At 74.3% G+C, this 12,497-nt stretch overlaps 1 protein-coding gene across 1 annotated transcript in view; it reads left to right on the top strand.

Moving 5' to 3' along the window:
* ANPEP (alanyl aminopeptidase, membrane) overlaps positions 1-11,713 on the top strand; it is a 29,028-nt gene extending 17,315 nt beyond the window's left edge. The window contains exons 11-21 of the mRNA XM_075918027.2: positions 298-470; positions 644-723; positions 908-1,041; positions 1,153-1,208; positions 4,516-4,663; positions 6,004-6,095; positions 7,893-8,003; positions 9,219-9,386; positions 9,868-10,008; positions 10,367-10,448; positions 11,279-11,713. Coding sequence (XP_075774142.2) covers positions 298-470; positions 644-723; positions 908-1,041; positions 1,153-1,208; positions 4,516-4,663; positions 6,004-6,095; positions 7,893-8,003; positions 9,219-9,386; positions 9,868-10,008; positions 10,367-10,448; positions 11,279-11,431 — 1,338 coding nt within the window. The 3' untranslated portion in view covers positions 11,432-11,713. The remainder of the gene's footprint in view (positions 1-297; positions 471-643; positions 724-907; positions 1,042-1,152; positions 1,209-4,515; positions 4,664-6,003; positions 6,096-7,892; positions 8,004-9,218; positions 9,387-9,867; positions 10,009-10,366; positions 10,449-11,278) is intronic.
* The last annotated feature ends 784 nt before the right edge of the window (positions 11,714-12,497 follow it).

The raw sequence follows: 12,497 nt of genomic DNA, 5'->3' as shown, positions 1-12,497 counted from the left end.
AGGGGGCCTGGCCCCTGCCCTGGGAGCTCCTGCCCTGACACCCGAGCCCAGGCCCCGTGGCGGCCCCAGGAGGCCGGCGGGCGCCCTGTGGAAGTGGGGAGCTGTGAGATGCCGAGTGCTTCGCCACGGAGGGGAGCCGCGGGCACAGGCTGCCGGGGCACGAGACGGGGGGCGTCCCTGTCTCATGAACCTCGACCGCACCTCCCCCGACACCCAGCTCTGGGCACCTCTCTCCGCCCCCAGCGGTGCCCCATGGCCGGGAGCCCGCCCAGACCAGAGCCCTTCCCGCCCCGGCAGGTGGTGGACGCAGACAAACTGAATCTCCCCGGAACCATCAAAGTCATCATGGAGCGCTGGACGCTGCAGATGGGCTTCCCCGTGCTGAGCGTCAACACGCAGAACGGCTCCCTCGCCCAGGCGCACTTCCTGCTGGACCCCCAGTCCCCCGTGGAGCGGCCCTCCCCGTTCAAGTGAGCGCCCGCGCGGCTCCGGGAACCCGGCCAGGGCTGCACCGGGCACCCCGGGAGAGCACAGGCCTTGTGGTGTGGGTCCCAGAGCCCCTGGGCTGCGGGGAGGGGCGCAGCAGAGCGAGGGCCTGCAGGGAAGGGAGGCACAAGGCCCCAGTGTCTGCCTGTCTCTGCAGCTACGTCTGGATAGTCCCTGTGCCCTGGATGAAGAAGTCGGCTCCGGCAGAGCAGATGTACTGGCTCACCGAGTCCTCAGGTACTCGCCCTCCCTGCCTGCCAGGCCAGGGCTGCCCCGCTGCCACGCCTCCTGGGCCCACGCCGGAGCTGCCGGCTGTGCCACGCCAGCATCAGTGGGGGGAGGCTCTGGGGGGCCCAGAGGGGCTGGGGGGGGGGCTCTGCAGCATTGAGGGCCCCTCACACGTTCCCTTTCCCGCCGTCAGCCACGAACCCAGGATTCCAGGTGACCGATGCCGACTGGCTCCTGCTCAACATCAACGTGACGGGCTATTTCCGGGTGAACTACGACCAGGGCAACTGGGACAAGCTGCTGGCCGAGCTGGGCACCAATCACCAGGTACCCGACTGCCCGGCCCAGGCCCCCAGGGGCTGCTGTGGGGCGGCCCGACCCGAGCTGGGCCAGGCCATGGCTCCCCGCCCGCCCCCGGTAACCGCACGTCTCTTCCAGGCCATCCCGGTGATAAACCGAGCCCAGCTCATCGACGACGCCTTTAACCTGGCCAGGTGAGCGGCTGGGCGCCTGGGGCATCCGCCCCCCCCCCGGCCCCCCACGCGCCCGAGCCGGAGTCTCCCCGACCCTCCCCCTCCGCTGCCCCTTCTCCGTGTGCCTGGGGCATCCTCCCCCCCCCCCCGGGCCCCCCACGCGCCCGAGCCGGAGTCTCCCCGACCCTCCCCCTCCGCTGCCCCTTCTCCATGTGCCTGGGGCATCCGCCCCCCCGGCCCCCCACGCGCCCGAGCCGGAGTCTCCCCGACCCTCCCCCTCCGCTGCCCCTTCTCCATGTGCCTGGGGCATCCGCCCCCCCCCCCCCGGGCCCCACGCGCCCGAGCCGGAGTCTCCCCGACTCTCCCCCTCCGCTGCCCCTTCTCCATGTGCCTGGGGCATCCGCCCCCCCCCCCCCGGGCCCCACGCGCCCGAGCCGGAGTCTCCCCGACTCTCCCCCTCCGCTGCCCCTTCTCCGTGTGCCTGGGGCATCCGCCCCCCCGGGCCCCCCACGCGCCCGAGCCGGAGTCTCCCCAACTCTCCCCCTCCGCTGCCCCTTCTCCGTGTGCCTGGGGCATCCGCCCCCCCGGGCCCCCCACGCGCCCGAGCCGGAGTCTCCCCGACTCTCCCCCTCCGCTGCCCCTTCTCCATGTGCCTGGGGCATCCGCCCCCCCCCCCCGGGCCCCACGCGCCCGAGCCGGAGTCTCCCCGACTCTCCCCCTCCGCTGCCCCTTCTCCGTGTGCCTGGGGCATCCGCCCCCCCGGCCCCCCACGCGCCCGAGCTGGAGTCTCCCCGACCCTCCCCCTCCGCTGCCCCTTCTCCATGTGCCTAGGGCATCCGCCCCCCCGGCCCCCCACGCGCCCGAGCCGGAGTCTCCCCGACCCTCCCCCTCCGCTGCCCCTTCTCCATGTGCCTGGAGCATCCGCCCCCCTCAGCCCCCCACGCGCCCGAGCCGGAGTCTCCCCGACCCTCCCCCTCCGCTGCCCCTTCTCCATGTGCCTGGGGCATCCGCCCCCCTCAGCCCCCCACGCGCCCGAGCCGGAGTCTCCCCGACCCTCCCCCTCCGCTGCCCCTTCTCCGTGCGCCTGGGGCATCCGCCCCCCCGGCCCCCCACGCGCCCGAGCTGGAGTCTCCCCGACCCTCCCCCTCCGCTGCCCCTTCTCCATGTGCCTGGGGCATCCGCCCCCCCCCCCCGGGCCCCACGCGCCCGAGCCGGAGTCTCCCCGACTCTCCCCCTCCGCTGCCCCTTCTCCATGTGCCTGGGGCATCCGCCCCCCCCCCCCCGGGCCCCACGCGCCCGAGCCGGAGTCTCCCCGACTCTCCCCCTCCGCTGCCCCTTCTCCGTGTGCCTGGGGCATCCGCCCCCCCGGGCCCCCCACGCGCCCGAGCCGGAGTCTCCCCAACTCTCCCCCTCCGCTGCCCCTTCTCCGTGTGCCTGGGGCATCCGCCCCCCCGGGCCCCCCACGCGCCCGAGCCGGAGTCTCCCCGACTCTCCCCCTCCGCTGCCCCTTCTCCATGTGCCTGGGGCATCCGCCCCCCCCCCCCGGGCCCCACGCGCCCGAGCCGGAGTCTCCCCGACTCTCCCCCTCCGCTGCCCCTTCTCCGTGTGCCTGGGGCATCCGCCCCCCCGGCCCCCCACGCGCCCGAGCTGGAGTCTCCCCGACCCTCCCCCTCCGCTGCCCCTTCTCCATGTGCCTAGGGCATCCGCCCCCCCGGCCCCCCACGCGCCCGAGCCGGAGTCTCCCCGACCCTCCCCCTCCGCTGCCCCTTCTCCATGTGCCTGGGGCATCCGCCCCCCTCAGCCCCCCACGCGCCCGAGCCGGAGTCTCCCCGACCCTCCCCCTCCGCTGCCCCTTCTCCATGTGCCTGGGGCATCCGCCCCCCTCAGCCCCCCACGCGCCCGAGCCGGAGTCTCCCCGACCCTCCCCCTCCGCTGCCCCTTCTCCGTGCGCCTGGGGCGCAGCCAGGAGGAGGGTGCATTGCTGGGGGGTTCGGGCAGGGCGGGCCCATTGTCGGGGGAGGGGGGCTGGGCGGGGCAGGCTCATTATGGGGGATAGGGACTGGGTGGGCTCATTGGTGGGGGAGGCTGATTGCATGGGGAGGGAGCTGGCTAGGCCAGACCCATTACTAGAGGAGGGGGGCTGGGCGGGGCAGGCCCAGTGCAGGGGGAGGGGGCTGGTGGGCCCATTGCTGGGGGGGTTGGGCGGGGCAGGCCCATTGTGGGGGGAGGGTAGCTGGGGGGGCATTGCTAGGGGGGTTGGGCGGGGCAGGCCCGTTGTGGGGGGAGGGTAGCTGGGGGGGCATTGCTAGGGGGGTTGGGCGGGGCAGGCCCGTTGTGGGGGGAGGGTAGCTGGGGGGGCATTGCTAGGGGGGTTGGGCGGGGCAGGCCCGTTGTGGGAGGAGGGTAGCTGGGGGGGCATTGCTAGGGAGGCTGGGGGGGGCAGGCCCGTTGTGGGGGGAGGGTAGCTGGGGGGGCATTGCTAGGGAGGCTGGGGGGGGCAGGCCCGTTGTGGGGGGAGGGTAGCTGGGGGGGCATTGCTAGGGAGGCTGGGGGGGGCAGGCCCATTGTGGGAGGAGGGTAGCTGGGGGGGCATTGCTAGGGAGGTTGGGGGGGCAGGCCCGTTGTGGGAGGAGGGTAGCTGGGGGGGCATTGCTAGGGAGGCTGGGGGGGGCAGGCCCGTTGTGGGGGGAGGGTAGCTGGGGGGGCATTGCTAGGGAGGCTGGGGGGGCAGGCCCATTGTGGGGGGAGGGGGCTGGTGGGCCCATTGCTGGGGGGGTTGGGCGGGGCAGGCCCATTGTGGGGGGAGGGTAGCTGGGGGGGCATTGCTAGGGGGGTTGGGCGGGGCAGGCCCGTTGTGGGGGGAGGGTAGCTGGGGGGGCATTGCTAGGGGGGTTGGGCGGGGCAGGCCCGTTGTGGGGGGAGGGTAGCTGGGGGGGCATTGCTAGGGGGGTTGGGCGGGGCAGGCCCGTTGTGGGAGGAGGGTAGCTGGGGGGGCATTGCTAGGGAGGTTGGGGGGGCAGGCCCGTTGTGGGAGGAGGGTAGCTGGGGGGGCATTGCTAGGGAGGCTGGGGGGGGCAGGCCCGTTGTGGGGGGAGGGTAGCTGGGGGGGCATTGCTAGGGAGGTTGGGGGGGGCAGGCCCGTTGTGGGGGGAGGGTAGCTGGGGGGGCATTGCTAGGGAGGCTGGGGGGGGCAGGCCCGTTGTGGGAGGAGGGTAGCTGGGGGGGCATTGCTAGGGAGGCTGGGGGGAGCAGGCCCATTGTGGGGGGAGGGGATCTGGGGGGCCGTGGCATGTCTGGCTGGGCCGTGAGCTCTGCCCTCGCTGCGCAGGGCGAAGTACATCAGCATCCTGCTGGCCCTGAACACCACCCGCTACCTGGGCCAGGAGAGGGAGTACCTGCCCTGGAGCGCGGCCCTGGACAACCTGGGCTACTTCCGCCTCATGTTCGACCGCAGCGAGGTCTACGGCCCCATGCAGGTGGGCCCCGCGGCAGCCGGCTCGCTGCGCCAGGGACGAGCGCAGGGCGTGGGGTGGGCGCTGAGAATGCCCCTGCTGTTGGGAGAGAGGCAGAGCGGGGCCCAGGGGCGGGAGCTGCCGGGGGAAAGACCGGGGGGGAGCGGGTGCTGCTGGGAGAAGGACCGGGGGGGAGCGGGTGCTGCCGGGGGAAAGACCGAAGGGGAGCGGGAGCTGCTGGGAGAAGGACCGGGGGGGAGCGGGAGCTGCCAGAGGGAGGGTGGGGGGGGAAGCGGGAGCTGCCGGGAGAAGGACGGGGGGGAGCGGGTGCTGCCAGAGGGAGGGTGGGGGGGGAGCGGGAGCTGCCGGGGGGAGGGTGGAGGGAGCGGGAGCTGCGGCAGGAAGGGCCGGGGGGAACGGGAGCTGCCGGGGAAAGGGGGGGAGCGGGAGCTGCCGGGGGAAGGGCGGGGGGAGCGGGAGCTGCCGGGGGGGAGGCCGGGGGAGCGGGAGCTGCCGGGGAAGGGCGGGGGGAGCGGGAGCTGCCGGGGGGGAGGCCGGGGGAGCGGGAGCTGCCGGGGGGCGGGGGCGGGGGGAGCGGGAGCTGCCGGGGGGGAGGGGGCCGGGGGAGCGGGAGCTGCCGGGGAAGGGTGGGGGGAGCGGGAGCTGCCGGGGGGGCGGGGGGAGGGCTGGGGGAGAGCGGGAGCTGCCGGGGGGAGGGCCGGGGGAGGGTGCCGGGGGGGCGGGGGGAGCGGGAGCTGCCGGGGGGGAGGGCTGGGGGAGAGCGGGAGCTGCCGGGGGGAGGGCCGGGGGAGAGCGGGAGCTGCCGGGGAAGGGCGGGGGGAGCGGGAGCTGCCGGGGGAAGGGCCGGGGGAGAGCGGGAGCTGCCGGGGGGGAGGGCCGGGGGAGAGTGGGAGCTGCTGGGGGGAGGGCGGGGGGAGCGGGAGCTGCCGGGGGAAGGGCCGGGGGAGAGCGGGAGCTGCCGGGGGAAGGGCCGGGGGAGAGCGGGAGCTGCCGGGGGGGAGGGCCGGGGGAGAGCGGGAGCTGCCGGGGGGGAGGGCCGGGGGGGAGCGGGAGCTGCCGGGGGGGAGGGCCGGGGGGGAGCGGGAGCTGCCGGGGGGGAGGGCCGGGGGAGCGGGAGCTGCCGGGGGGGAGGGCCGGGGGGGAGCGGGAGCTGCCGGGGGGGAGGGCCGGGGGAGCGGGAGCTGCCAGGGGGGAGGGCCGGGGGAGAGCGGGAGCTGCCGGGGGGGAGGGCCGGGGGAGCGGGAGCTGCCGGGGGAAGGGCGGGTGGCAGGGGAGGCTCGGAGCCGTGGACCCGCCTGGCTCGTGGCTGGGCCACGGGGCTAACGCCTGCCCCTCCCCCGCAGAGATACATCCAGAAGCAGGTCCTGCCCCTGTTCCAGCACTTTGCCACCGTCACCGGCAACTGGACCAAGCTGCCCGAGGGGCTGATGGATCAGTGAGTCGGGCGCCCGCCAGGCCTGCGCTCCGGCTGCTCCGCCCGCTGCTGCCTCTGTCCCGGGCGGGGCGGGGGGCCGGGAGTTGGGGGCCCCGCAGTGTGATGGGCTGGGTGCCCCGCAGTGAGACCCATCCCCCACCTCCCCTCAGACACCCCTGTGCCCCCCAGCCCCCCTTACACAGGGGAGAGGTTATAACCCATCCCCCACCTCCCCTCACACACCCCAGTGCTCCCTGTGCCCCCCAGCCCCCCCTTACACAGGGGAGAGGTTATAACCCATCCCCCACCTCCCCTCACACACCCCAGTGCTCCCTGTGCCCCCCAGCCCCCCCTCACACAGGGGAGAGGTTATAACCCATCCCCCACCTCCCCTCAGACACCCCTGTGCCCCCCAGCCCCCCCTTACACAGGGGAGAGGTTATAACCCATCCCCCACCTCCCCTCGGACACCCCAGTGCTCCCTGTGCCCCCCAGCCCCCCTTATACAGGGGAGAGGTTATAACCCATCCCCCCCTCCCCTCGGACACCCCAGTGCTCCCTGTGCCCCTCAGCCCCCCTCACACAGGGGAGAGGTTCTAACCCATCCCCCACCTCCCCTTGGACACCCCAGTGCTCCCTGTGCCCCCCCCAGCCCCCCTTACACAGGGGAGAGGTTCTAACCCATCCCCCACCTCCCCTCAGACACCCCAGTGCTCCCTGTGCCCCTCAGCCCCCCTCACACAGGGGAGAGGTTCTAACCCATCCCCCACCTCCCCTCAGACACCCCAGTGCTCCCTGTGCCCCCCCAGCCCCCCCCTTACACAGGGGAGAGGTTATAACCCATCCCCCACCTCCCCTCACACACCCCAGTGCTCCCTGTGCCCCCCAGCCCCCCTTACACAGGGGAGAGGTTATAACCCATCCCCCACCTCCCCTCACACACCCCAGTGCTCCCTGTGCCCCTCAGCCCCCCTCACACAGGGGAGAGGTTATAACCCATCCCCCACCTCCCCTCACACACCCCAGTGCTCCCTGTGCCCCCCAGCCCCCCTCACACAGGGGAGAGGTTCTAACCCATCCCCCACCTCCCCTCACACACCCCAGTGCTCCCTGTGCCCCCCAGCCCCCCTCACACAGGGGAGAGGTTATAACCCATCCCCCACCTCCCCTCAGACACCCCTGTGCCCCCCAGCCCCCCCTTACACAGGGGAGAGGTTATAACCCATCCCCCACCTCCCCTCGGACACCCCAGTGCTCCCTGTGCCCCCCAGCCCCCCTTATACAGGGGAGAGGTTATAACCCATCCCCCCTCCCCTCGGACACCCCAGTGCTCCCTGTGCCCCTCAGCCCCCCTCACACAGGGGAGAGGTTCTAACCCATCCCCCACCTCCCCTTGGACACCCCAGTGCTCCCTGTGCCCCCCCCAGCCCCCCTTACACAGGGGAGAGGTTCTAACCCATCCCCCACCTCCCCTCAGACACCCCAGTGCTCCCTGTGCCCCTCAGCCCCCCTCACACAGGGGAGAGGTTCTAACCCATCCCCCACCTCCCCTCAGACACCCCAGTGCTCCCTGTGCCCCCCCAGCCCCCCCCCTTACACAGGGGAGAGGTTATAACCCATCCCCCACCTCCCCTCACACACCCCAGTGCTCCCTGTGCCCCCCAGCCCCCCTTACACAGGGGAGAGGTGACACAGGGACAGTGGGGGAGGCTCCCGGGCCCAGCGGTGACGGGCCGAGGGGCACCTGTCCCTGCCAGGGTCATTGCACCCGGGCTCCCTGCCGCCGGGTACACCAGCTGCACTGCTCCCCTCCGCCAGGTACAACGAGATCAACGCCATCAGCACGGCCTGCTCCTACGGGATCCGGGAGTGCGGGGTCCTGGCCGCCGGCTTCTTCAGCGCCTGGAAGCAAAACCCCGACATCAACCCGTGAGCCCTTCCCCGGGGCCTCTGGGCTGGGCGGGACCATGGTGCCCCTGGGACGGGGGCTGGGGCAAATCTAGTGGGAGCTCAGGCAGAGGTTGCCTGTTTCCAGGAGGCAGATCCCAGCTTGCTGGCCCTGCCTGGGCCCCTGGCACCCCAGAGATGCTAGCCCTGGGCATGGTGATGCGCTCTGTGCTGGGGGGGGCCCTGCTCTCTCCGGGGGGGGGGGGGCATGTGTCCCAGGCTGCTCCGCGGCTCTGTGGGGGGGGCCCTGCTCTCTCCGGGGGGGGGGCATGTGTCCCAGGCTGCTCCGCGGCTCTGTGGGGGGGGCCCTGCTCTCTCCGGGGGGGGGGGCACATTCCCCCAGGCTGCTCCATGGCTCTGTGGGGGGGGGCCCTGCTCTCTCTGGGGGGGCACGTCCCCCAGGCTGCTCCATGGCTCTGTGGGGGGGGCCCTGCTCTCTCTGGGGGGGGCATGTCCCCCAGGCTGCTCCATGGCTCTGTGGGGGGCCCTGCTCTCTCCGTGGGGCATGTCCCCCAGGCTGCTCCATGGCTCTGTGTGGGGGGGGGCCTGCTCTCTCTGGGGGGGCACGTCCCCCAAGCTGCTCCATGGCTCTGTGGGGGGGGGGGCCCTGCTCTCTCCGTGGGGCATGTCCCCCAGGCTGCTCCATGCCTCTGTGGGGGGGGGCCCTGCTCTCTCTGGGGGGGCACGTCCCCCAAGCTGCTCCGCGGCTCTGTGTGTGGGGGCTCTGCTCTCTCCGTGGGGCATGTCCCCCAGGCTGCTCTGCGGCTCTGTGTGGGGGGGCTCTGCTCTCCCCGTGGGGCAGGTCCCCCAGGCTGCTCCGCGGCTCTGTGTGTGGGGGGCCCTGCTCTCTCCGGGGGGGGCACGTCCCCCAAGCTGCTCCGCGGCTCTGTGTCTGGGGGCTCTGCTCTCTCCGTGGGGCATGTCCCCCAGGCTGCTCCATGGCTCTGTGTGTGTGGGGGCTCTGCTCTCTCCGGGGGGGGCATGTCTCCCAGGCTGCTCCGCGGCTCTGTGGGGGGGGGCCCTGCTCTCTTCGGGGGGGGGCACGTCCCCCAGGCTGCTCGGCGGCTCTGTGTGGGGGGGGCTCTGCTCTCTCCGGGGGGGCACGTCCCCCAGGCTGCTCCGCGGCTCTGTGTGTGGGGGCTGCCCGAGCAGGCTGGCGTGCTCTGGCTCGTCCCATGACAGCATGTTCCCCCCCAGGATCCCCCCGAACCTGCGCTCCTCCATCTACTGCAGCGCCATCCGGACGGGCAGCGAGGCCGACTGGGACTTCGTGTGGCAGATGTTCCGAAAGGCCACGGTGGTGGTGGAGGCCGACAAGCTGCGCTCTGCCCTGGCCTGCAGCAAGGATTACTGGATCCTGAGCAGGTGGGGGGCGGCGTGGGGCGGGAGGGGTCCTGGAGGCAGCGTGGGGGGCGGCGTGGGGCGGGAGGGGTCCTGGAGATGGGCGTGGGGCTGCGGCGTGGGGCGGGAGGGGTCCTGGAGGCAGCGTGGGGGGCGGCGTGGGGCGGGAGGGGTCCTGGAGATGGGCGTGGGGCTGCGGCGTGGGGCGGGAGGGGTCCTGGAGGCAGCGTGGGGGGCGGCGTGGGGCGGGAGGGGTCCTGGAGATGGGCGTGGGGCTGCGGCGTGGGGCGGGAGGGGTCCTGGAGGCGGGCGTGGGGGGTGGCGTGGGGCGGGAGGGGTCCTGGAGGCGGCGTGGGGGGCGGCGTGGGGCGGGAGGGGTCCTGGAGGTGGGCGTGGGGGGCGGCATGGGGCGGGAGGGGTCCTGGGGACGGGCGTGGGGCTGCTGGGGGCAGTCGGGGGGCGGTGCCTGCCCAGGGCCGTGCGTCCCAGCCTGCCTGCCCCCCAGGTACCTGCAGTACTGCCTGGACCCCACCAAAATCCGCAAGCAGGACGCCACCTCCACCATCACCAGCATCGCCAGCAACGTGGCCGGGCAGAGCCTGGCCTGGGACTTCATCCGCAGCAACTGGAAAACCCTCTTCTCCCAGTGAGTGGGGGGCAGCCGGGGGGGGGGAGCTGGGGGCCAGGGAGAGGGGGCGGAGCTGGGGGCCAGGGAGAGGGGCGGAGCCGGGGGCCAGGGAAAGGGGCGGAGCTGGGGGCCAGGGAGAGGGGGCGGAGCTGGGGGCCAGGGAAAGGGGCGGAGCTGGGGGCCAGGGAAAGGGGCGGAGCTGGGGGCACTCTGTCTCTCCCTCCTCTCCCCCCATGGTACCTGCCCTGTGGTCCCTGGGGAGGGCGGGGGGGGTGTCTGGCCCTCTGCTGGCCATGGAGGGGCACCGCAGGACGCCCTGGGGTGCTGCCCCTTGGAAAGGAAGGCGCCTCCCCCACTCACCCCCCTTGCCCCCCAGGTATGGCGGGGGGTCCTTCTCCTTCTCCTCCCTGATCCAGGGCGTGACGCAGCGCTTTGCCTCCGACTTCGAGCTGAAGCAGGTGAGGCCCCGGCAGGCCGTGGGGGGCGGGGCCCCCGGGAAGGGGGAGCCCTGCCAGGTCTGCGCCAGCCTCTGCCCCGCGCCCGAGCGCTGGGTCGGGGCCACTGGAGCCCGTGGGGGCGAGCCAGGGCAGGTCTAGGGAGGGGCCCACTGCAATGCCAGCCCCAGGGACGGCAGCGCCCGCCCCCGCCAGAGCCCCCGCCCCATATGTGGGCCCACAGCCGAGGAGTCTGCTGCACCCGGGCGCCCCTAGGCCCCCCAGCCCCACCTGGGCATTGCGCAGACCGCTGGCTCTGGCCCTGCTGGGCCTGGGCTGGGCAGCTCTGAGGCCGGGAGGGGCGGGGAGGGCGCTGGGGTGTGGGGGGCCCTGGGGAGTAGGGAGGGCAGGGAGGGTGCCGGGGTGTGGGGGGCCCTGGGGTGCAGGGAGGGCAGGGAGGGTGCCGAGGTGCGGGGGGCCCTGGGGTGTAGGGAGGGCAGGGAGGGTGCCAGGGTGTGGGGGGGCCCTGGGGTGCAGGGAGGGCAGGGAGGGTGCCGGGGTGTGGGGGGCCCTGGGGTGTAGGGAGGGCAGGGAGGGTGCCAGGGTGTGGGGGGGCCCTGGGGTGCAGGGAGGGCAGGGAGGGTGCCAGGGTGTGGGGGGCCCTGGGGTGCAGGGAGGGCAGGGAGGGTGCCAGGGTGTGGGGGGCCCTGGGGTGCAGGGAGGGCAGGGAGGGCGCCGGGGTGCGGGGGGGCCCTGGGGTGCAGGGGGGGCGCCGGGGTGCGGGAAGGGCGCCGGGAGCACAGACTCGCTGTCCAGCTGCCTCCCGTGCTCACCCAGTCCTGCTCCCTCGGCAGCTGGAGCAGTTCAAGGCTGACAACATGGACGTGGGCTTTGGCTCGGGCACAAGGGCGCTGGAGCAGGCGCTGGAGAGGACCAAGGCCAATATCAAGTGGGTGGCGGAGAACAAGCAGCAGGTGCTGACGTGGTTTGAGCAGGCGAGCAGCTGAGCGGGTTCGCTCCGTGACACCAGCCCTCCCACGTCGTCCCTCCCACCGCTCCGGGGGCGGGGGCCGAGCCCCGTGCCCTGGGCACACAGCCTCCTGAGCCAGCCTGTCACTGCGCCCGTGCTGCCCGGCTCCCCTCCCCGAGTGCCTGGCCCTGCTGGTGCTCAGCCGGCCATGGGGTCCCGGCGCCGTGGGGCCACCCCGGGCAGACGGGGGTCGAGGCAGCGGGCGCGCGCTGTACAGTCCCTGGCACACTGTAAATAAAGGCTTGACGGTAGGTGCCAACGGCTGTGGTGCCGGCCCTGCTCCTCCAGCAAAGCGCGCCCACCTGCGCCCAGCGGCACTGCCCGCCTCTGCTCGCACGCACAGCCTGGCCTACGCCCTGGCACGCTCAGCTCTGGGCACGGCCGGGGGGCAGCAGAGGGGGGTGCTGGGGAAACCGGAGGGCAGGCGGGGGAGGAGGTGGGGGGAGCCAGCAGGCTGGGGGCAGGCTGGGGCAGGCGGGGGGAGCCGGCAGGCAGGGGGCAGGCTGGGGGCAGGCGGGGGGAGCCGGCAGGCAGGGGGCAGGCTGGGGGCAGGCGGGGGGAGCCGGCAGGCAGGGGGCAGGCTGGGGGAGGTGGGGGGAGCTGGCAGGCTGGGGGCAGGCGGGGGGAGCCGGCAGGCTGGGGGCAGGCGGGGGGGAGCCGGCAGGCAGGGGGCAGGCTGGGGGAGGCGGGGGGAGCCGGCAGGCAGGGGGCAGGCTGGGGGAGGCGGGGGGAGCCGGCAGGCAGGGACACTGGTTCAAAGGGTCTGAAGGAGCCGGCAGGCGGGGGGGAAGTGGGGGGAGCCGGCAGGCTGGGGGAGGTGGGGGGAGCTGGCAGGGTGGGGGGAGCCGGCAGGCTGAGGGAGGCGGGGGGGAGGTCGGGGGAGCCGGCAGGCGGGGGGCAGGCGGGGGGGAGGTGGGGGGAGCCGGCAGGGTGGGGGGAGCCGGCAGGCAGGGGGCAGGCGGGGGGAGCCGGCAGGCTGGGGGCAGGCTGGGGGCAGGCGGGGGGAGCCGGCAGGCTGGGGGCAGGCTGGGGGCAGGCGGGGG

This window comes from Pelodiscus sinensis, chromosome 14 (genome assembly GCF_052426305.1).
Source record: "Pelodiscus sinensis isolate ZL-2025 chromosome 14, ASM5242630v1, whole genome shotgun sequence".
Classification (NCBI taxonomy): domain Eukaryota; kingdom Metazoa; phylum Chordata; order Testudines; family Trionychidae; genus Pelodiscus; species Pelodiscus sinensis.
This window is presented reverse-complemented; position numbering and strand designations above follow the sequence as displayed.